The sequence below is a fragment of the Cupressus sempervirens genome, chromosome 3, assembly GCF_028749045.1.
Source record: "Cupressus sempervirens isolate cs-2001-9-10 chromosome 3, ASM2874904v1, whole genome shotgun sequence".
NCBI classification, from domain to species: Eukaryota; Viridiplantae; Streptophyta; class Pinopsida; order Cupressales; family Cupressaceae; genus Cupressus; species Cupressus sempervirens.
The window spans coordinates 568,823,568-568,849,098 of record NC_143120.1 but is presented as its reverse complement, the minus strand read 5'-3'; the positions used below and the strand labels follow the sequence as shown (position 1 = coordinate 568,849,098).

Below are 25,531 nucleotides of genomic sequence, written 5' to 3'. Positions count from 1 at the left end.
AAGTGGATGAAGATGTAGGTGGACTAATTCCTCTCTGTAGTTGAGGAGCTAGAAACATGAGATAACAAAGTTGAAAGTTACAACTTACAAACAAACGTTCATACAATTTGTGACAAATGATAAATGATAAATCAATGAATCATAAATCAGTAAAGTAAAACTCTTAGAGTTAAGATTATAAAGGGGTGGAACTACAAACCCGAGAAAGCAATTAGATGGCTAGTGAGGTGATCTTTGACTTCTGTGATCCATGACATTTCCACCATAAAATGGGATTCTTTTGTGCCCTAGTTTTGAGATCCACCTTTGCAATAGCCAAGCATCCTACAAGTTACAAGTTTGCAACATAATATTAAAATAAGATATAACTTATAGTTATAAGTAAGAATTAAAAGAACTTATGATTATAAAGAACTCAGAACACTGAATCAAGAATTAAGGATTACCTGTAAGACTGGCAAATTCTGACCAGTCGGTGCGAATCTCACTAGCAGTCTCAATATCATACATCTTGGTAATGCACCAAAAGAACCCATTCTTCACCTCATCATCTTGAAGTTGTGTAACTTTACCAGGCCTTGGCATGTACCACTTGTTAGATTAGGTGAAAAACTAATCTCCCAAGAACACCTGCATGCATAAAACTGTCACATGGATGAAGCAAAGAACAGAGGCAAGGAAAAATCATGGAGGCCAAAAAGCCAGATCCATCTTATGGACATGCAAAGAGAAATATCTCATATAATCCAATAAGTGAATGTTTTAAAATACAAAGAGGTGAATCCTTATAAAGGAATCATGAAACCCGAAAAGGGAAACTAAAGCCTAAAAAAGCTAGGGTTGCACAATATAATTAATAAAATATTAATTATATGCACTTACAAGATAGCTTAAGAAAACTAGAGTAATTGGCAACTTAATTAATTAAATCAAAGTGATTTAATTAATAAGTTAGAAAAAATAATTACTCTAACACCCCCCCTTAAGCGAAGCTTGGGAGGAAGCTAACCTAGCACAGCTATGAAAGAGAATTGGGTCCCGGCAACAAGGCCAGATCAGGTACCCAATCACAACAAAATCTCTATAAAGAGGAGAAATAGAGAAAACCACATGGGAAAAACCCTACTCCAAAAAGAGATAGAAAAGAATGTTCCAGAAGAAAGAACAAAGAGATCAGAAGAGAATCATTGAAGCATGAAGAACCGCAAAACTCTGTCAAAATGCTGATCTGTAGAACCTCCATGGAAATAGAAGGCACGAACCAAGCGTGTCTAAATGGTAGATGATCCATCTCACCGAAATGCATAGGTAGCCAGCCACTGCAATCGCCTAGTATGTAGGATCAGGTACTAAATACATAGTTCACACCAACGAACCATCAACCAAAGAAGCATAGAACAACAATATAACCTCCCCTTAAGACAGGTGAGGTGACAGGCAGCTGAAAAGGTGGGCCAAAAAATCTCCTACAACACAGGAATCCAAACACATCCAGAGTGAGGTACAGACACCAATAAAGGCACGTGTCATGGACACTGCATGAGAAAAAAGAGAAAGAGGGCCTATAAGCGGCAAACAACTATCCCCCCCATGGCACTTTATATAATAGTGCGAGTACAACGAATCACAATGATGAAAAGGATCCCAAAACACAAGAGTGGCACTTTATCTCAGTGCGTTGCATAAAGATGCTTACAATGAATATCAACAATGATCAGAAAAGACATAAGGCTGAAACAACAGAAGGTAGAGCCCAAAACGAAGCAACTGAAGCAACAAAATCGATCTCCGGACCTGAAACAAACAAAATATCCACCAGAATGCTAAAACGCAAAAGACTGAATAGGATGTGCTTGGAACAGAATCTGGAACAACAACCAACATCACTGGAAAGAGCACAGAAAGAGCTTTTCAGCGATATAAAGAAGTCCAAAATCGGAGATCAGAAGCTCAAGATACGCCTCCCGGAGTGTAAAATAGAACATCCGGCTTTGACTGCCAAAATAGGCAACCAAACTGCATCAAAACCCAAAAACACCTGTACCAGCATCTCCGTCTCGGAACCAGCTTTCCGGCGCATTTTTCGGATTGAAAAAATACGTCCGTATGCTCAAGTTACGGAGAAAAAACCTCCAGGGCCTTTGAAAATGCAAAAAATTATTATTTTTTTAATAAAAAAAAATAATAAAAAAACAAAAAACTCAAAAAAAAATCTCCACCGCCGGCGGAGCGGCGGCCGGGCGGCGGGAGGGAGGAGAGCCGCCGCGGGGCGGAGCTGCGGCAGTGGCCGCCGGCGGAGCCGCTGCGGGCCGCTGGCGGACCGCCAGCGGTAACCGCTAGCGGTGGCTGTCAACGGTGACCGCAGCGGTGACCGCTAGCGGCTATTAACCGCCGTGGCTAAAAAAACACCGCAGTGTAATTTTTTTTTGCGTTTTTTTTTTATTTTGACGCCTCGTACTGCGTGCAGGGGGCCGTACGGCTCTGTCGGACAAATTTTTTTGCCTCCCAAACCAACGGTGTCCAAAATGGACAAATTTTATATGGATTTTGACTGCAAATGGCCTTCCGAATCCAATGGAAGTGTCCGTTTGAGCCCAAAGTGCTCCAAATTTTTTTTTTTTTTGCAATAAGTGCAAAAAAGTTGTCCGTACAGCCTCCCACTGCTCCGAAAAAAGCAGCTTCTGAAACGCTTCGACAAACCACGAACAACAAGCAGCAAGCTGGCTTTGATACCATGTTAGATTAGGTGAAAAACTAATCTCCCAAGAACACCTGCATGCATAAAACTGTCACATGGATGAAGCAAAGAACAGAGGCAAGGAAAAATTATGGAGGCCAAAAAGCCAGATCCATCTTATGGACATGCAAAGAGAAATATCTCATATAATCCAATAAGTGAATGTTTTAAAATACAAAGAGGTGAATCCTTATAAAGGAATCATGAAACCCGAAAAGGGAAACTAAAGCCTAAAAAAGCTAGGGTTGCACAATATAATTAATAAAATATTAATTATATGCACCTACAAGATAGCTTAAGAAAACTAGAGTAATTGGCAACTTAATTAATTAAATCAAAGTGATTTAATTAATAAGTTATAGAACAAATAATTACTCTAACACCACTTTGGGTTCAATGCATAGGCAGCCATGTGTAAAGGAGAGTTGAACTTCCCCCACTTGCGGTGAATGATAGGTTGAATGTGCATTCGTATAGAATGCTAGAGTGGGGTCTCTCTCGCGCACAACGACCCCCATCTGCCTAAGCATGAAACCAATGCACTCATAAACCTCTCCAAGGCTAGCTGAATCTGCATCTCCATATCTAATCACCTGAAACGCTGGAGTTATAATGGAGACTATTTAGTTTTCATCACTTCAAAATTGATCACTCTTCACTGTCTACTTCACTCTCTTCCCCCTGCTCTGTTCTGGACTTAGGCCATCGATTCCATTCTTGTGTCATAACCATGAGTTACAATGACTCTTGCAACCCAATCATTCTCTCCAAGAGAATATAATATGAGGTGTATCTGGTCTCAACGGGTTTCAGGAACCACTTCTTTGTGAAGCCCCTGAAAAGTGCATGTGATGTTTGATGATTGTAGATAAACAATTGCACCTCTCTCCTATCATTAATCACGTGTCTAATCTAGTCAATAATCCCCATGTCTTTGAGTGCATTGTTCATGGCATGCGCACAACATGGGCTCCACCAAATATGCTTATAGGCTACCTCAACAAGTCTCCCTGCAACTTTGCACACATGTGTTGCATTTGTCACAACTTGGACCACATTATGTGGCCCACCCTCCTCACTAGCATTTCTAAGCACATGAAATTGAAAATCAACATCTTTATGATGCCTTGAACAATCAACTGCCCTCAAAAAGTATGGGCCCTTGGTGCATGTGACCATAATGTTGATGAGTGGACAATGACTAATGTCCGTCCACCCATCCATGATAATGCTACAACCTGACTCCATCCAACATGCCTTCATTTGCTCCATCAAGATCCCAATCTTGTAATAGGCCTTATCCAACACTTAGTCCTCAACTTGTGGTCACTTGGTGGCAAATATTATGGATTTCTCTCTTTCACTACCATGGACATCATCCTCACAAAATAGGGAGATTGAGCCACATGAAAGAAGAAATCACTAATGACATCATCTAATTGCTCCCTTGCGTGCATGTTAAATAACTGAGCCCACTACAATTTGTATTGGCTTTGTGTTTTGCTATCCCATGCTGAACTGTTTGTAGGTGAGGAAAATGATGGTGTACGTGACAGCCCTTGCTCTTTGATGCAAGATACGTGTAGATGCATCTTGCTGCCCTTGTAACTGTTGTATACATTCTCAGAATTGGTCATGAATAGGCATGAGCTCACACCATATCCAGTCGAAAAAAGGTGTACATTGACTCTCGTAATGTTGCCAAACCATTCTACACCACTCATATTTACACTTCCATTTCCGTATGCCACCACTTCCATTTCCATATGCCACCAATTGTAGTTGTAGGGTGTGTAGTTCTCATAGGAAATTGGATCATAAGGAGCCCTAGCAAACTCTGCCAAAATCTGTGAAGGGCAATCAGTAGAAGGCATTCCTGGTGCAACATAAAGAGGCTTTTCCTCAGATTGGGCATCTACATCAGCCCCATGATCACTTCCCTCAAGCTCAAGCTCATATTCAGATGCACTTCATCATTAATTTCCATGTCTTCTACACTTTGACTAGATTTGGAGCCATTTAGAAAACTGCATTTCACAAAATAAAAATGATTATGGATCATGATACATTCTAGCCTAAATAATTAATAATTATTTTATAAAACATTAAAACAAACTAGCTTCAGCCTACGTAGAACTTTAGAAATTTTAAAAATGGTAAGCTAAATACGTTTCAGCCTATTTTAATAATAAAAAATTAATATAAAAATCATAGAACTTAATTAATAATAAAATAAAAAATGAAAAACTATAAAAATAATACTAAAGTTTGGAACTACCATCTAGTATCAACAAAACTCAAGGATCAAGAGCAGAAAATTTGACTTTTAAAAAAAACAATGCAAAACTGAAAGTAAACACTAAGTATAAATTGATTTCTAAAATAAAAATTAAAGTAAAAAAAAACCTACCTTGAACTTGATGACGCACTTGCAAAATTAAATCTTCTTACTCTTCTTGATCTTGCAATCCCTTGCAAAATCACTCACTAAGGTCTCACAAACTCCTCCAACCTCTTTTGCTCACTTTGCTCATTGCTGTTCCAAAACAATGAAATGAAAATGGGAAATGAAAATGAGATGTATTGGCCTTATTAAGCTTTGAAAGAGACCTCATGGGACCCACATCCAATTAGGTTTCCCGTTCTAAAAAAACCAATAAAAAAACAACACAAAAAACTTTATTTGATTTTGACTTTTTGACCCAGTTGCCGGGCGCACCCTGTGCACACCCCTACACTTGGGAAGCACCTGCATCACCTCTGGGTGCACCGACTGGTGCGGCCGTGAGTTGGCGGTGGTTGCAGAGCACGAGTGCGCGATGTACCCACACCCGCGACCTACGCGCACTTGGTGTGGGCTGGATTTACCTCAAGTGCGCACACCTGGGTAACACTGCAGTATATCCAAGTACCAACATGCTCTCTATTTCTAACAATTCTGATGTAGGAGCATCTTGAGGTTCATTGGCAATCTTGCATCATCCAAAAAAGATTTTGCTTTATTTTCTGTTCCAATCTCCTTATTGTGTGAACAGTCTTGCTGTTCTTGTTTCTTTCATCTGTGAGCACTGGTTCAAAAAGTGGATCTTTCGTGGAATTATGCCTTTGATCACAGGTCTTAATGTTTCATCGTTGACAAGTTATCTTTCATTCTTATTTGGGACATGTTCTACATTGGCAACTCATGTAGCATGTGGAAATTTCCTTCAGCGAAGTTCATGCTTTCATGCAAACTTCTGCGGCTTTTCTTATGGTTTTTTGGATCAAGTGTGGACCTATTCCTAAGCTTGCGGCTCTTTATATGCATATTTGTGTGGTTGCTGATTTTCCTTTGGGTAGGACCTATCATTTGTATTCGTTTCCTTTTCTTTTGTAATCTCTCAGCTGACCTATGTGTCCTAATGGCTATATATTATAATATAGTTGATGTTTAGAGGCAGTACTCTTAGAAGAGAAGATCTGGAGGTTTAGTTCTTGAGCTTCTAAGCTTGCAGTTTGATTTTCTATTGTAATTGAAAGGCAAAAAGCAACTCTTATTTTGGAAAGAAATTGTTGGTACCCTTAAAGTGATTAAAGAAATGGACAGTAGTACAGTCAAATCACTCAAATATTTCCCAAGTGAGGAAAATGAGCAAATCGACATGTGGCTGGAAAGTATTGAATGGAAATGCACAAGTGCAGATCAACTAAAGGTGAATAGAAAAAACTTTTAAATACTTGTAAATAGCGCAAAATCAAAGCTTTGGCTAAGTTGTCAGCAGTTATTGATGATCTTAAAGTGTCCATAACTAATTTTCAAGTGTCCTTAAAGTTGGATTAGATTCGTGTATCTTTTACCTGCCAGGCTACAGCAAGGATTTGGTTGAAGTTCAGCGAGATCATGGCAGGTGCAAGCTGAAAATGAAAAGTGTGATTATTATAAAAAACAAATCCTTATCTCAAGTGGTTAAAACATTAAGAGCATACAGAGCGGGGATGCCACAATCACAGTCAGCCAGTCATAAAGTTGCGACACGAGATACCAGGGCAAGCACTTGAGAGTTGGTCTTAGAAGTCAGCTAAAGTTGCTATATTAGGACTGATTTTTGGTTTTTCTTGGGATTCTAAGTTTTCATTGGTTAAGGTTAGGTTTTAAAAGTTGAAGTTTGTATGAGTTTGAGTCAGTTATAAAATGCATGCCATATTTTTGAACTCTACTTTTTAGGTAGTTACGAATCCCAATATTCGTTATGATAGGAAAGCATATAAATATCATAAGCAAGTCATGTAAAGGGACTTTTGGCACTTATTGAATCAAAGAGCATCTATGTTATAGTTTCATAATCTGATACAAAGAAGGTTTTGAATAGTACTCACAATCTTGTTTTTGTATTTAGGTACTTTTATTGTATTCTTGGTATAAGGATATGATAATGAACGCAAATTTTGGGCTTTCTTTCATAAATATCAATTGTCAAGATGTTGGTTCATATTGCGGTGCATGTTCTCATGGTATTTATACATTGGATATTTAATCATGTATAAATTGATGGTAACCTTTAAGCATCGATCTGGAAAGTTCTCATTAGTGATTTCAAGCAAATAATTCTAAGTTTCTGAAGATTGTTTGTATATTGACCATGAGTGGAATTAATTGAATGTGGTTAATTTGTACATCTTTACTGAAAAATTAAATCTTAATCATATGAGGGAGCTGCCCCCCTACACGCAGAGGAAGGTCAAATCTTTACTGACCTGTCCAACTGTTGTAAATTGGTTTGTCATAAGTATACTCTACACCCAAAGGAAGGTCAAATCTTTACTGACCTATCCAACTGTTGTAAGTCGGTTTGTCATAATTATTCCATTGGGCTTGAATATGTAAAATTTTGAAGGTGACAAATCTGTTTACCAACACTGAATTACTTTCTAGAAATTTTAACGTTCACCAAGAATGTCCCTCTTCAATTATATGTAATCTCTGCTCTAATTCCTTTCTAGGAATTTCAACATTCACTAAGAATGTCCTTAATCTTAATTTTATTTACTGGCTGATGTAAACTCTTATTTGATAATGATGACCTCAAAATGGATGATGGGGATATAAGTCATGATCTGATCAGAAACTCCTTAAATATAATAAAGATAATCATATAAATCAAAACCTGGCTGTGATCATACTTATAATTCGGACACTCACACATAGATACAGTTATAAGCATAGTTTGCAGACTCGATCTTGGAGAGTACTCGGCAAGCCTAAAATTTTCAATTTGGCATGTACTCGACAAAAATTCGGAAAAAACTCGGCAACTCAGAAAGTACTAATATTTAAAATCTCTTAAAGAAACATATTTTTTTTTTGTAGAATTCAATTACAGAATGTATTAAATTAGAAATTGACATTTCAATAGAGGAAATGTGTAGTTTTATAGCCCTAACATCATGAGAACAATGCATCTAATCCAATGTTTCCTCTGCGTCAACATTCCTTACCTACATTTTTTTACATCTATAAATACGCGAGAGTTAAATTGGAGAGTACTTAGCCAGCAAAAAAAATTGAGAGTACTCGGCAACTTTGAGAGTACTTGGAGAGTTTGCAAACTATGGTTATAAGTGTAGTTCTGAATTCAGTCCCATTGTCACACATACACAGGTGTGCACACACACACACACAAGTATAGTTCTGATTGAACTTCTATATATATGCGTGTGTCTTCATAGGTAAAAGCTTAAAGGATATAATTCTGATGTCAATTTATTAACACACATACACACACACGTATGCATGTGATTATAATTTGTATTTCATTTTTTTTTATGACTGTTTTCAATATCATTAACACACACACACATGTATGTATGTAATTATAATTCAGATTTCATTTTTAAAATGAAGATTGATTTCAATATTATTAACAAATGCACCCACACACGCACACGCGTTTTCTCTAAGTCGACATTCTTTACCTACATTTTTTTACATCTATAAATATGCGAGAGTTAAACTTGAGAGTACTCGGCCAACAAAAAAAATTGAGAGTACTTGGCAACTCTGAGAGTACTTGGAGAGTTTGCAAACTATGGTTATAAGTGCAGTTCTGAATTCAGTCCCATTGTCACACACACACACACACACAAAAGTATAGTTCTGATTGAATTTCTATATATATGCGTGTGTCTTCATAGGTAAAAGCTAAAAAAATATAATTCTGATTCTGATGTCAATATTATTATAACACACACACACGTATGCATGTGATTATAATTCGTATTTCATTTTTTTTATGACGATTGATTTCAATATTATGAACACACACATGCGTATGTATGTATGTAATTATAAAATGTCAATTTTAATTCGGGATAAAAAAAACTCGGAAAAAACCTTGGCAACTCAGAAAGTATTAAGATTTAAAATCTCTTAAAGAAACATATATTTTTTGTAGAATTTAATTACAGAATGTATTAAATTAGAAATTGACATCTCAACAAAGAAAATGTGTAGTTTTATAGCACTAACATCATGTGAATAATGCATCTAATCCAATGTTTTCTGTGCGTCAACATTCTTTACCTTTACATATTTTTTCATCTATAAATACGCAAGAGTTAAACTTGAGAGTACTCGGCCAGAAAAAAAAATTGAGAGTAATTGGCAACTCTGAGAGTACTTGGAGAGTTTGCAAACTATGGTTATAAGTGTAGTTTTGAATTCAGTCCCATTGTCACACGCACACTCACACACACACACACACAAAAGTACACTTCTGATTGAACTTATATATATATGCATGTGTCTTCATAGGTAAAAGCTAAAAAGATATAATTCTGATGTCAATATTATTAACACACACACACACACACACACGTATGTATGTCATTATAATTTGGATTTCATTTTTTAAATGAAGATTGATTTCAATATTATTAACAAACGCACCTGCACATGCACACGCGCACACCCACACTCACACTCACACTCACACTCACACTCACACTCACACTCACACACCCCCTCACGTACACACCCACACACACTGATAAGCTTCAAATGTTGTCATAGTGGATTGGATTAAGATTAATTATGTCCTTTTATAGGTAATGGTCCTTTATCATATGTTTTACTTTTGCCAAACAATGCTGTCAGTTTATTTCGTATCTCATTAGATGTATATAAACTCTGAATGTGATAGAAAAGATCTAGAGGCACAAGTAGACATAGGAATCTCAATGCTTTATCTAAAATATCCTAGTCGGATATTCTCTCCAATTTTTCCTCAATTGATTTTCAGAATCATAAACAAGTGGTCTATGCAAGATTAAACAACAAATGGTCATATAGAAGACCCCTCAAAATTACTACTGTAATATGATTTTTCAGAAATACAATATCATAACCAGCCAATCCATACAAATTCCTTAGAAATATGCTATTGCATTATACGTCAGCAATGCAGTGACAAACATCAAGTCCAATCTTAGATACAAAACTACAGTTAGATTAGAAATAAACAATTAAGTGCACCTGTTGGCTCAAATGTGAATTCTGATTTGAATCCACCGCAGAGGATGAGTTGGGGCTAAGTCCAATCCACTAGATATGGCCTGAAGATTTGCGTCGTTGGGTCTGAAAATGGAAGATATAGAGAAACTGAATTTCTCCAAACAAACAATAATCCAAGCATGCTCAAATGAAACCATCTCTCCTCATTTTGTTGTCCAATGCCATGACTCTTCTACTTCCTCTACCCTGTCTCCTTGTCATCTTTTCATTTTGTCTCTTATTAATGCCCCTTTAATATTAATTTGACCCTTTTATAAATCTGCATTAAGCTCTCATAAGCCAAATTAAATATTTCATGAATTTGACTTTAGAATTCTTAATGTCCCAAAAAGGGGACATTACATTATCACACTTGTTAAACAGCTCAAATTTTTGTTTAGTCGAGTTATATTTTATTTCTTATTGTTGAGTTAAAAAGCAAATTGTTGATGGACTTCCATACTTTAAGGAAAGGATTTTCATGTTATGGTTACATGTTTGGAAACACCATAAGAAGATCTTTCCTATGGAAAATGTGGAGCTAAGGCACCATAAGAGATGGTTCATAGGTATCTTTGTTGGCTCAAAAAAATTATATTGTTTGGAAACAAAAAGTTATTGATTCTCAATGAAATCATGGTTATGGTTCCTTTAGGAAAAAGCAAAATCACTTCGTTACTTTCCAAACTTGAAGTATATGTTAGGAAAGTAGAGTGGTGATACGCATCCAAGGCGTTCATGACCTTTTGCGGGAATAATAGGATTAGGAAGCAGCATTTAATTCTCCAAGACTTCACAAAAAAATGGAGTTAGATAAAGAAATTAACTATTAAAATGATGTCGAGTAGTGTGTTGATGACTGAATCTTGGACAAGATTTTTTGGCATTGTAAGTAAAATAAAATTGTTTGTTTGGTGAATAGACATCAAATGGAAATATTGATTTGAATGCAACAGTCTTGGTTAGAGCACTAGCCAATTGTTTTGTATTTACTAGTGTGACAAAATTGTGTTGTATATCTTAATATGCTATGTAGGAGAGGCTTGACCCTATCAAGTGTATGATCATAAAATAGAGATCGTTCTAAATAGAGTGAATATTTTGGTTATATGGAATATACCTTCATGTTTAAGTTGTGAAAGTGAGGGCTAAGAAACCTAACATAAGTGTGACAAATTTGTCTAATAGATGAAATTGAGAGCAAACTTTTTTAGTGTGCAAGGAAGAATCTGGATACACAAGCAAAGCTGGACACAAACTTTTAGAGAAGGAACACTAGATGTCAAAATGGATTTAGTTTTGCATAAGGCTACAAATAATGGAGTGACAAGGCACAAGGTTTTGAGGACAATATTGCTGAAGACGAGTTTAGGCATGCATTGAGAGAAGAGTATAATGCTTTAGTTAGTAAGAATTCTTGTGACTAAATGGTGTTGCCACTTGGACAATATGTGTCTTATGGTAGCAGCAAGCATCAACCTTGTATTGATAAGCATAAGGATTATCTTGCACATTCACAACAAGAATGGTTTTTACGATCATGATACACATTCAGAAAGGTTCCCACAATGGATACTGATAGGAAGGTTTTCCACAACCGTATAATGCAAGTGGATGTTTTATCAGATGGATGCCAAGGGAATATTTTTTATTGGTGTTTTGAAGAAGGAAGGTTTTTTGGGCCTATAAAAAATTTATGAATTTGAAATAAAGGGAGATTTAGTGAAAAGGTTGAAGGAGGTCTTCAAGGGCCTATAGCAGTGTCTATGGGCATAACACTCCAAGTTTGTTTTTATTTCAAGGATAAGGGATCTTGGTGTCTTATTTTTGGTAGATAGTAAGATGGTTCATGTGAAGGAAGATGACAGATGTTCCAGTGGGCTATTGGATGCAGACTGCAATGTAGGCAATGAAATTTGCTCAGGCCAATTAATTGTATATATTTGCATCAGATAGTGTTCCATTGAAGATGAATATTCAACATCATGGAATGGATTTAACATTTGTTCTGTGTTAGGTGCTCGACAAGTAGTTATCAATGTCACTTTCTATAGCAGAGCCAGAGTATGGCACAAGATAGTACTGCAAGATTTACAAGAACAGGGTGGACAATTATAATCAGGATTTTGCTCAGATGGCCAAGAGAACAGCTTTTCATTGTAAAACTAAATATATAAGGGTACATCATCATTTTGATAGGCCTGATAAAACAAGAGCATTTTTGGATGGTCCGTTACAACACACAAATTCACAGATTAACTTGGAGTCGCCACCATATCTTAACTTATCCATTAACAAAGGACCATTTTCATAGATTACGAGAAACACTGGGATGATTTGCTCTTTGCATTCCGGTGGTCATGTCACTTTAGGTCATTATTGTAGTTACAAGTGGTTGGGATGATTTAGTTGAGATATGACATGCCACATGTTCTTATGTGGTGGTAAATCTCATGACATGGAAGTGTTTTAATGTGCCTTGATTTGAGCAATTTGAGTTTAATATGATATAATTTCTGTTTTGCTATAGTTGGGTAGTTTATTTTCTTCATTCTAATATTCATTTGGGTTTAAAATAACTCTAATGTTATGAATGTGACGAACATTGTGCTTAGACCAGAGAGGGAAACACATAAGGAAATAATTTCATAAATAAATCTACAAATGGCAAAAACAAGTGTTTCCATACCATAGTTGAGAAACTTGATTTGATGCCTTTGACTATTAGATTAGTGTGAGTGGAGAGAGACAATTGCTAGAAATTTTCAGGTTGATGGAACAACCTTCTCTAGACAATGAAGCGTGAATATGGGTATTGCTTGTGACCTGAGGTTGAGATACCACAGGGCCTTGGCACATCCAGATATAAAATGACCTTGGACTTCTCATGATTAAGTTTGATTAGGGCCTTAAGTGAGAAATCCTAGATTAGGGTCTTAAATTTTGTACTAATAAGTAATTGTAGGTTTAATAACTGCATTGGAGAGGAAAACATCTTGAAAAGGATATCTTGGAAAATCATTTTGAAAAGTATATTTTGGAAATGGGTTTTTGCCCTCAAAGATTCACATGTGACGCAGGCCTTATATGAGAGCTGGAACTTGATGGAACCCTAATTTTTGGATCTCCATTTATGCATTATTTTGAACTTTTCACCCTACCATTAATATGGTTGTTCTATTTTGCATATTTTAGGAGATTCCACACTCAACAGCAGTAAATTTCTTGAGCATGCATAAAGAGAATCCCATTCTCATTACTTTTTTGGTGAATATATGCATTTGGAGACTATTATGGAAGACTGAGCATGTATATATTTTATGAACTGCATGAACATGTGGAATTAGAACATATTGAGGTTGGTAATGCTATGGCAGCCATATATGGAAAGTTTAGATGTATTGAGTTGGCACATGAACAATTTGAAGAAACATTACTATCCCAGCCTATGGCTCCCTATCAAGAGTATATAGTCACAAATATATCATTGAGAGCATCAGATTAGTATTATTTAACCACATAAGAAACAGTAACTCTATCACTGCTGAAACCAGACGTGTAAAAGTTCATAATCCATGTTTGAGGTATATAATGCTCTTCCACTTCACACAGTATGGAGGATAGAGAGGGACAAGTATGATAATTTACTAAAATTTCCAATTCATCATAGAAGAAAATCATGAATACAACGATGAAGAGTCCATATGCCATCAACAGTTAACTCAAAAGTTATCATGCATACAAAAACGACAACATGAACTTGGCTATAGCGGCAAGGATGTAATGAATGACTCTGGCATCACATAGAATGGAACCATAATCATGTCAATGACCTAGCAGCGTTACTCGATGACAAATATGGCATTTTTTAGGAACTCTCTACATTGTGGGAAAGGCATTGAAATATTTTCCTGAAGTTCCACATATATGGTTGCGTATGTTTTATTGTCATGTATGGCATAATATCAACCACTATCATTTAGGGACTGTGATGAGACCATGTGAGCGGTGCCATTAGGAGAAGTTGGAATCTGAATCCAAATACAGGGAAAATATAAATCAACAATGGAACAGGCACCATGAGCAAGAAGTATCATAAGCAATAACATATGAGTATGTGGATTCAAATATATTAACATCATCAATATCTAGCGGCAGTGATAAAGAGGTTTTAGAACGCAAAATGACTCACGAATTTTGCAAGTCAAGGGTCTCCTGTTGATACCAAATACTCAATAGAGTTAAGAATAAATGTGACCATGATTGAAATGAACATAATTTATTATCTGAGATTATTGATGGAGGCATACGTATCAGTTAAGTGTGAGGAGATGGATGTGTTCGATGGGTGATTTTGGGCTTCCACATCTTGCATAGTCATTTAAAATGGAGGGTATATTTGTGACGTTGTATACTCTTTGATAGTTTATATCTTACTAATACTTTTCTTGTGATGAAGGAATATGGATAGTGTGATTAGAAGCATTTGATAACTTAATCACGAACACACTGGAGCTTACAGTAATTTCACATGGCTGTGTGTGTCTATCAGGAAGATTATCATTATGGAGAAATATATAGCAATATTTGAAGTTTGGAGACGCATATGGAAAGGTCACAAATGTCTTCCTGTTCATGTTGCGACCAATTTTGTTGCATGAGAAATGTTCACCAATACCATTAGAATATAAATTGATGATAAATGTCTGGATGGCATAGCTAGAACTGCAATCATTCAAAAGAATTGATGGAAGTAAGTCAGTTAATAAAAAATGGAGAGGAGTCTATCCGATATCAAGCATTAGGATTATGGTTTTCTCCCCAATCGTTATTTAATTTGGGTTCAGTTATCGTATAAAATAAGAAGCATAAATCATGAATCAAACTTACATTTTGAACTTTGTAATTAGTTATTTATTAAGAGGTGCGATGGTTGAGGACATACCTCTCCGTCCATTATAAATATAAGATGTAAAATCTTACAATTGATATACATATACAATTCATATTCATATCAAATCTTTACATACCCAAGTCATATATATATATATGCTCTATGATATTTTTTATTCTTTCATCGGTAAAGAAATGATTTTTTGAACTAAGCTCGTGAATTCAGATTATTGAGTAAATATTTTTTATGCGAATCTGGAGTCAAACTGCATTGGATGGATCATCTATAAGGAGTGTCTCCAGTGCAATTTTATTTCCGACATGATCAGTAAGAAATATATATTTAATATGCTTGAAGCTTTGGAGTTAAAATATTATATAGTTTTGTCCTTTCTAATAATTATTTCAATTTTATAAATAATTTATATGATAGATAAGTGGACAGGATCAATTATAGCATTTTAAAATCGAACATCATAGATATTGGGAAATATTTAATTGTTTTTGAATCTATGTTTGGTTTGTCCCCGAACCACAGGAGTTGCAATACATTCCAGACTATTTTAAAATTGCGTCTATTTATTTGATCTGTCGCATCTTGATTACTAAATTGTTTATAATTAATGTGCGTAGAATTTTATAAAGTTGTATGTTTTAAACTTATAATACTGACTCTATCGCCCTTCGGCATTGGTCTATATATTTTTGATAATTAGCAATCCATACGCTGCGAATTATTTCATATCTTTCCCTTTGTAGAATTAATATATTCATTTGTTGCATTAATTCATATTTATCCTTATTTTAAAAACATTCATATAATTATTTACTTTTATTCTTAATTCATAATTTGCAAATTTAAAGTTTTCTGTAATTCTTGCCGTTAGGGAAACTTTCATTGCATTCACATTCTAATCAATCTACTATAAGCATTTTGGATCTAAGAGCTAGAAGTGCAGGGGATTTGGATCACATGGATCAATCCCGTCAAGTTGGCCATTACCGGTTGGATATCCTAGCATCGAGTGGGCAAGGTTCGTAGGATTCCAATCTGGGGTTTTGGGAACCAAATTGTGCATGATAGTTACATGATTCCGTGTAGACACACCATATCTCTTATTTTAGAGGTGTACCAACTGCAATGGAAGGTTGCAAGGGGAATCTAATTTTCCAATGATAGTAAGACTATTTTTTGATGCCTTTTTGCCTTTTATTAAAGATGAAGCCGAGTTTTTGACAAAAGATAGCTGAGCTCTGGCAACCAATTTATAGAGGTTATGAGCACAAGCTTTGCAGGAAAAATCTCGCCGAGTCCTTTGTGTGTTTTGCATCTATGCTCACTACATATAGCTTAATTAACTATTACAGTGTGTAAAACATAAGTGCAATTTTTTGACCATATCATTGCTTCTACATGAGATTATTTTTGTAAAGGTCATGATGAAAATTTGATCCCATTAAAATTTTAAAATATGGATAACATCTACCCTCTCCACTAAACTAGGACATCCAACAGAAGTGCAGGGCCATGATTTGTCGTGCTTAAGCTTTTACTGGTGTTTGTCACTGGATCATGTTTGTTTGCTGTGTTACTCTACAATACTATCTAAGCCTTTGTTGAGTTTACTGGAATACCAAAAGTGTGTAAGGGAATGCTGATTTGTCTCTATGCAATTTTGCTTTTCCATTTTCCTTTGTCACATAGTTTATGTCATGAGCATGGGTAAATTTTTTCATCTTGGATGTTTCCACATCTTTCACCATGCAACACTTTTCTGATAAAATGAACTCTGCTAACATGAATGGATGTGCTTGACGAATTCTGTCCTTTATCATGCATTTTATTCTTCAGAGGAATTTGTCCTCCATTGTGCATCAGCACCCAGACAGGATGGCCTATCCCATCATGCCTGAACTTTTCTACAATATTCTCTAACTATATATGGATTCCCCCTCATGATGGATGAACATGCCAATAAAATGATTTCTGGACGTATTCCCCTTTTCTGAATCCATTGATTGGATTTATTTTCATTAAGGAAAATTGTGTTCTTGGAGAAAATTATCTGAAGAAATGCGAGTTCTTGTCTATCCAACTTATTTTCCTTGTTGACACAGTCTGTGGTTTGTGGACGGGCAACCATTTTAATCTTGCATGGTTCTTTTCTGCCCTTCACCATTAAGCATTTTTGTGACAGGATATACCTTGTGACCATGTATAGATATGCTAGTTGAACTTTATCCTTCAGCATGCATTCTCTATTTAATAGCAAGTTGTCCTCCAATGTGCATCTATTTCTAGACAAAAGATGTCCTCATTCCTTTTCACCGTAAGTGGATGCTCTGCATCATGGATGGATAATCTAATAAAATGATTGCCTAAACATCTTCTTCTTCTTCCATGCTTATTTTATCTGTTGCTTTTGTGCGTTCAAAATTTCAGTTCTGCTTCTGTTTGTGGCATTCCCTCTAGATGTTTAATTACTTTATTACTGGTTTGGTAGAAAAATGAATGATGAACTTGGCAAGCTATCTGAACATATAAATTGCATTCAAAATTTCAATTAAACGGCTTCAGAATTTCAGTTGTACTGCCATTTATGTCATTGCTTCTAGATGTTTGTTTCTTTATTACTGGTTTACTAAAAAATTGAACGATGAATTTGGTTAGCTATCTGGAAAAACAAATTTTATATTCATTTTATCCATTGCACCTTAAGAAGTTTTCATTTGTCTGCCAGGCCTTTATCTTTCTAGAGGAAATCATGAAAGCAAGAGTATGAACAAGATTTACGGTTTTGAGGGTGAAGTGAAGTCCAAGTATAATGACACCATGGCACAGGTTTTTGCTGAAGTTTTTTGCTGCCTTCCTTTGGCTCATGTTATTAATGACAAGATCTTTGTCGTGCATGGTGGTCTCTTTAGTGTTGATGGTGTAAAACTTGCTGATATTAGAGCAATTGATCGATTCAGGGAGCCACCTGAAGAGGGTAATCCTATTTTGATTTTATTCTTAGTGTACCTGAGAAACTTTGAGAAATGAATTGTGTTTTTAATCGAACTACCTAACTAGAGTTGTGCATCTTTAATCTTCTAGTAGGGTGTTTTTGAGGAGCGTATTACAATTAAGTCAGGGTTCAAAGACTATGTATTGTTTTGTTTGGAACATATGTATTTCTTTCAGGTTATGCTGAAGTATGCACATGAATATCAACTTACATATAGAAAGCAAAAGAAAGTATAATAACAAAACAAGGACCTTCTTATATATTGTGTGACAAGAATTGGAAGAGGTGCTGATAAATGCAAATTTGGATTGACTTGTCAATGTTTTAATTGTTTAAACTTTAGAGTTCTCTTGGTTACATTTGATTGTTTTTTAACTTAGGGTTCTTGTATCTATTATAGAGATTTCGTAGGGTTGTTCTTTTGATCCTAAAATCTCAACCTGGTATGCCATAATATGGGAAAATATCAACTGCACAACAGTGTCTTCCAATTGAAAACCTACATTGGATTGTATCACAAACTTACCTTATGAAGGGCTGTTGCTCTTGTAAAAAATCTTGCATGGAAATTAAAGATGGGAAAACTGCTACATTTTGTGAGTAAAGAAACTTTTTTTTTCACTCACAGCAATGCTACAATTGTATATTATTGCTATTTTCCAACTTTTGACATTGAGAGTGGGATTTCTAGTTACCACAATCTAGGAATTGAGAAAGTAGGTTGGCATGCTATTTGGTACCAAAGCTTAAATAGTTTGGCTTCACATCTCCAAATGTAAATTTCAGATTATCCTGGGTCATAAGTGCAGCATCTTATCATTGTTTTTCTAACCGAATATTATCCTTTTTTCATGTATTTTCTTTTTTCATATAGTTATTAGTTATGAGTCCCTCACCACTGGAATTCTCTCAAAATGAGGCTTGTATGAACCCTTCTGGTGACCAAAATTTCAGAAGTCAAGAAATGCAAAACAATCCATGGCCTAAAGCAATATGGGAGGAAGTTTCTAATTATTCTGTAGACAAACAGTCAATGTAAGCAATATCTGATAAATGGGCTAGGTTAAAAAGTGACATGTAAGTAGTCTGTTTAATTGCTGACCTAATTTTAGGTTTCACTGTGTCTGATTTGCTAAGGATTTGGTCTTTGTACTTGATCTAATGTTTTGGAACAAGGATAATCTCTTGAATGTTGAAAAATGCATCAGATGGGACATTCAAAAGCGTTTTTTTGACAGAAGAGAGATCACAAACTAAGCTTTTCTTGCTGTGGCAAAGTTGATGGTTGTAGCAGGTGCTGAAAGCATAAGCACTGCAGCAAGTTAGTCTATATTGTGTAGAAACAATAATTCCTCTCTATCAGAAGTGCTGAATTTGTTATGACACTCTGTTTTGTCTATGGTTTAATTTGATGCAGTATGTATATGGAGAGAAGCGCATTCTCTAGCTCTATATATCAAAAGGGTCAACGAACTACTTCTTAAGACAATGTATAACATTTAGTAGCAAGAATTATCTTCTGGTTGTAGAATATTTACATATATACCTCAAAAGACAGAATGCCATCCATCAAATGAGAAACAATATCACCAAATTGTATTGGTGGCAGCTAGAAACCTCTTTCAAAAACACATTTCGGTCATTGGAACTATCTATTCTCCTTGGGAGCTCCTATTTCAGTAATGCTACACTAGTTCCATACACACAAGTGTTGTGTTGTTCTACAGTTAGATGTTAGCGAGATACTTTGGCACTGGTATTTTACAGACGCCATTTTGAAAATCTGATTGCTCTCTGTTCAATGGGGTACCTATTTCTCTATCCGGTTCATAGTTGGAATATGACTAGTAGAATGACATTTTTAAGCTATATGAGATTCATATGCATGTAGAACACAAATGTTATTGAATTTAAAAGATGGAAGCAGTTGAATTTTGAATTTTGTCTAACATTCTAAAGTAATCAAGCAATTAAAGTTTTAAATTCTGATCTTCAAATTTAATGCTATTCCTATAGCTAGGGTGCAAAAGAGACCAGGGTATGTACAACTCCTTATCCTACTTTTTAAATATAGTTTTGAGTTTTCAATTCAATTTACAAAAATTAAATTCTCACGTTTTCTAAATTCACCATAATCATATTCTACAATGATTTCATATTGATACTCTATGCTAATTCTTGTATTTTGGAGTACTAGTTTTCTAGTGAAACCTTAGGACTTGTGCTCAGCCCAAAACCTAGGAGTACCATGTGTGGGGACGTACCCGAGACATTTACTTGGTGCACCCAAGCACCCTCACCGCCACCCAAGCATCACCACAAACCAAAGAAACGTGAATCGGAATCGGATCGGAATCGGCAAGGTCGAATCGAATCGTGAATCGGCAATGAATCGGCAATGAATCGGCGATGAATCGGCAAATTTGAAAAAACCCGTTAAATTTAAAGATTTTAACAATTTAAAACTTATTTCATGCACCCTTTATTGAATATAACTTAAGCACACTATAACATCATCAAATAGAAGTTAAAACTTAACATACATAAACATGAAACATAAAATCCATCACATACGTAACTATGTTATCTAAGATTCTAAAATGTAAATTGTAGGCTAGCTGAAGTAAATAGAAATCAAATGATCATAATGATTTAAATCATAGAATGTATGTAAGATGATCCATAAGACATCAAATCATAAATTTATGTAAGAATCTAAGATGAAGATCCATGAAAGTTTGAAACTTTGAAACATATGTCTATCAATGATTCAGTATCAATATCTGTAAACAAAATATAAAAACAAGGCTCCAGCTCAAGCCTCAGGCTCATAGTCATCATCATCCTCAACATCATCCTCAAGCTCGGCTACAGCCTCAGCCTCAGCCTCTGAGTATCCAGTCTGCCTAGTAGCAAGGCGTCTAATGTAGGTCCTAGAGGACTGTCGAGCCATATCTCCCGCATATAAGATGGGCTCACGAATGTCGCTAGGGCCTGTGTCTGTGCATGCACGTGTGCGTCTACCAATGCCTGAAGAACGTGCTCTAGCTGCCTCAGCCTCTATATCCACCTGGTCAATCCACGCACGGTCTTCCTCAGTGAAGACTGGATCTACAACCTCTGTGAGCCACTCTGATTCTGGATCAATCTCCTCCAGAATGATCGGAGAGGAGTCAGTGCCCAAAATCTGTCTGATCCTAAGACGGAGGTTGTAATGAACGAAGACAAGATCATTCAACCTCTGCACTGTCAACCTGTTTCTCCTCTTCGAGTGGATGTGCTCGAACATGGACCAACTGCGCTCACATCCAGAAGCGCTGCTTGGCTGACTCAGAATACGAATGGCAATTTTTTGAAGTTTTGGGGTTGTGGCCCCAAACATTTGCCACCATCTATCTGAAATAAGGGAAAATAAAAATAATTAGTCTCATTTACAAATTACAAATTACAAGTTAACTCTAAAATTACATAATCAACTTTAAGTTTAGAATCTAGATTCATGAACATTGAATATATTATTTAATTTTTACCTGGCTGTATTGTTTCCCGAGCATCTATGGCTACCCTGCTAGAGAAAAGTGGCCCTTTTTTATTATTGAACTTATCAAGCTCAATAATTGCAGCACTGCTATCCTCATCAGTACTCAACCTCTGGATCACTGTATATAATACGGTGAGAACCTCCTCATCCGCCTTGAAGTCAGGACGGAAACGAAATGCCGAATTCAAAAAGTAAGCTGCTGCATGGATGGGTCTGTGGAGCTGATTCTGCCATCTCCTATCAATGATGTCCCAAATAGGGGCATACTTCTGCACTCCTGCATACTGAGCTTTAATGGCCTCCTTGGCCCTATCCATGCCCTCATATATGTAGCCCATAGAGGGCTTCTCCCCATCAGCAGTTCGTAGGAGAGATACAAGAGGCTCAGTGGCCTACATATAAAGTAAAACAAAAATTTGAGTCAAAACTTAAACATAGAATAATTCAATAATATAAGGTAAAACTAAATCATTAAACAATTAGCATAGTAAACTGTAAAATATTAAATGTTAAATTGCAATAAAATTACCTTAAGTATTTCTCTAGCAGGTTTCCAAAAACCATCATCATCAAATATGCAATCCACCACATCTATCCCTGCAGTGGTCGTAGCATAGGAAGATGAAATCCACTCCCGCCCAACAAACATGCTCCTCAAATCATCCCTTGATGTCAACAAGGACTGCAAGGTGATGAAATTCGAGGCAAACCTCGTGATCCCTGGACGAGCTAACTCTTTGTCTCCTGTGTACTTCCTCATTGTGCTAAGGACAAATGAATGATTATAAATAAACTTACATATGTTTTTTGCCCTTTCCACACATGACTTGACCCACTCAAGTTTGCCAATTTCCTCCAACATGAGATCAAGGCAGTGTGCTGCACAAGGGGACCAAAATATGGTGGGGTGCCTCTCCATCAAAAGTTTGCCTACAACAATTTTAAGATAATTAGAAATTCAAATTTCAAACATGTTAGAACTTAGAACTTAGGAAACTTAGAAATTCTAAGTTAGAATTAGAAAAAGTTCAAAATTCAAATAAATTTATTTTCAAAACTTAAAAAGTTAAAAGTTTACCTGCAGCAACATAACTTGCTGCATTATCCGTCACCACTTGCACCACATGTTGTTCCCCCACCTCTGCTATAAATTCCTCAATAACCTCACATAAGTATGTGGCGTTTTTTACATGAGCAGAAGCATCAATGGATTTGAGGAACATGGTATATCCTACAAGTAACAAAACAACGAATTATAATTACTATTAGCAATCAACAAATCAAAATTTGAAATAGTCAATCACGATTCAAAATTATGTATGTAGGAAAGTAGAATGATCAATCACCTCCACAGGATACAAGAAAATTGAGGAGTGTTCTTCCCCTCCTATCTGTCCAACCATCAGTCATGATGGTGCAACCCTTTTCGATCCACTCCTTTCGGTTGTCCTCAAGCTCATGCCTCATATCCTCAACCATTTCCTCCAGGAGGTATCCACTCAACTCAGCCTCAGTTGGGGCTTTAAACCCCGGACCACAAATGGCAACTGCATCTATCATGTTCTGCCAATAAGGAGTCCTGTCACAAATAGATAATGATATTGATTAGAAATTTAGATGTCAAAAACTAAAATCATAAAACAAGTAGATATAATTAAAGTTTTACTTTTACTTTTAACTTTAACTTTGAAGATAACAAAGAAAAAAGAATCAATTACCTGGCTGCAATAAATGGAATGTTGCAAAAGTACCAGAATTTGCAAATCTCTTTTCTGGCAGCATCATGAATCTCCTTGTTCAAACCCATGCCCTCAAGCGTGGGTTGGGAGCCAGGAGTAGTGCGGGGCACAAAGTAACTATCCATTCTGCTTTTCCGCACTCTAGGCCGCAATAGGTTGGTGTTGGACTCTGTCTCAGTATGAGACCGACTACCACTAACACTCACATGAGCACTAGCACTAGGATGAAAAGGAGGCCTAGAAGAACCCTCCCCAACACAACCTACGGATGCGGAAGCTGATGCAGATGCACTTGCAGATGTAGATGCGGTTGCGGATGTGGGAGCACAGGAGCCAATACCTCTTAACCCTTCAAGTTGCATTTTCTTAGTCAACTTGTCTTGTTCAATTTTTTCTAATGCCACTAAACAAGAGCGTTTTGCCTCAGCGGTTTGTTGAGTGCAAACTGTGACATCATGGCCAGGTATGCCAGCAATGTGGTATTTCAATCTATAGATACCTCCCGAATTTTTTTTTTTTTTGCAAAATATACATTTTGTTTGATATTTGGTTCTCCCAGGAAACTCTTCATTATATTTCCAGCATTCATCTTTTTTACCCATTGTGGAAATTGGAAAATGAAAGCAAAGGGCTGCTGCAATAAAAAAATTCATGTAAAAAATCAAAGTTTGCAACTAATAAACAAAAACTACAAAACAACAAACCCTAGTTTGCAATTTAGTAAAACTAAAAATAAAAAACATTCAAGATTTGCAAATGAACACTAAAAAAATTTAACAAAAAATGCATACTACACTAACATGCAAAAAAAAAACCAACACTTACCTCTTGCAAATGAGTTGAGGAGTGTTGATATTGACTCCTTAATGCTCCCAATGCAATTTATGGCCTCCCCAAATGGACTTCTGATCTCTTTGGTGCTCTTCCTTCTTGCCGGTTGGAAACCTATGGATTCTCTTTTCTCTTCTTCTCTCTCACTCTTCCTCTCTTCTACTCATACTAAGCAAATAGAAGGCTCTTTAGGGTTATAACAAAGAGGAAAGTCAACTTAGAAAGCAAATAAAACATGTGTTTTTTTTAAAAAATTGAACTTTCTATCCTTGCTGCCGCGGCCGATTTCTGGCGATACCCGATGGCGATTCTGGCGATTTTTTCCATGAATCGCCGATTTTGGCGATTCAGGCGATTCATGCGAAAAAATCGCCACCAGCGATTTCCGATTCCAAAAAAATCGGGAGCCATGAATCTTATCGCGATTTCGGCGATTTCGGCGATTTCATGGCGATTTTTGGAACTATGCCACAAACGATCACCGCCTTGTTGGGTTTCTGGGGACGTCAGGGGTACTTGGTTGCTTCATCCACTTTGTTTAGAGGAAGAAGCTTACGTCTAAGAGAGTAGGAAGCTAGTTGTATACAATGTCTTGCATATCATAGGTTGCAAGACACACGTCTACAAAGAGTGCCTAGCAACACAATGGGGTTTAGAGTCAGAGGACCTGTCTCATATTGATGAGGATGAGATTGCAGGTTGTTAGTGAACAGATTTGTCTTTTACAAAAACAACCTTAAAAATGACTCTTGAATGCATGATTGAGAAGGCAAGATTCTGCTACTAACAGTGGGTCACTTTGTAATTGAAGTACGTAAGTGCCCTCTGAATTTTGATTTGAAGGTACAGCTCCCTTCTTTAGATAAGTATGGATTTCAGGGATGCTTTTTAACTTAAAAGCAATAAAGGCTTACAAACATCTACTCATAAACATAGAATAGATGCGAAAAATCTTAACTACAAAGCAAGTGGATACAAATAACTGATACACAGCCATTCCCTCGGATTCACAAACTAAGACTAAAAACGAAAACACAAAGAGTTTATATCCCTTTCCAATGAATGACTGGACTTGAGAACAAAGCTCTAGTATCAACCATCTATTTGTATTGACAATGATATTAAAGATGATTAAAAATGGGGCACAACTCAATATAACCCAAAGTAAATAGTCCAGAAGTTTACATACTCAAGAACATTTCTCTGTTTATTCAATATCAAAAGATGAGCTCATAGGCTCCAAATCAACATTGC

The 25,531-nt window shown here is 36.2% G+C and overlaps 2 protein-coding genes across 4 annotated transcripts in view; one reads left to right on the top strand and one right to left on the bottom strand.

The window, feature by feature from the left end:
- Positions 1–25,531, top strand: part of PP5.2 (protein phosphatase 5.2) — a 140,486-nt gene that overhangs the window by 67,882 nt on the left and 47,073 nt on the right. For 2 of the 3 annotated variants that reach the window (XM_089820956.1, XM_089820957.1), the window contains exon 9: positions 17,900–18,148. The exons of the other annotated variant lie outside the window; for it this stretch is intronic. In XM_089820956.1, coding sequence (XP_089677082.1) covers positions 17,900–18,148 — 249 coding nt within the window. The remainder of the gene's footprint in view (positions 1–17,899; positions 18,149–25,531) is intronic. 3 annotated transcript variants of the gene reach the window in all.
- Positions 20,791–24,736, bottom strand: LOC149567695 (uncharacterized). The gene is made up of 7 exons (XM_089820955.1): positions 24,272–24,736; positions 23,426–24,080; positions 23,054–23,286; positions 22,786–22,938; positions 22,237–22,637; positions 21,697–22,099; positions 20,791–21,562 (listed from the first exon to the last, which is right to left on the bottom strand). Exons 2-7 carry the CDS (start codon positions 24,046–24,048, stop codon positions 20,982–20,984), a joined length of 2,394 nt encoding a protein of 797 aa, XP_089677081.1. The 5' UTR covers positions 24,049–24,080; positions 24,272–24,736; the 3' UTR covers positions 20,791–20,981.

Excerpts from the sequence above, each read along its gene's own strand:
- LOC149567695 (XM_089820955.1), bottom strand. The coding sequence starts at position 24,048 with ATGGGTAAAAAAGATGAATGCTGGAAATATAATGAAGAGTTTCCTGGG. Across the intron at positions 22,638-22,785 it reads AGCAAGTTATGTTGCTGCAG|GCAAACTTTTGATGGAGAGG; the intron begins GTAAACTTTTAA and ends AAATTGTTGTAG. Across the intron at positions 21,563-21,696 it reads TCGGGAAACAATACAGCCAG|ATAGATGGTGGCAAATGTTT; the intron begins GTAAAAATTAAA and ends CCCTTATTTCAG.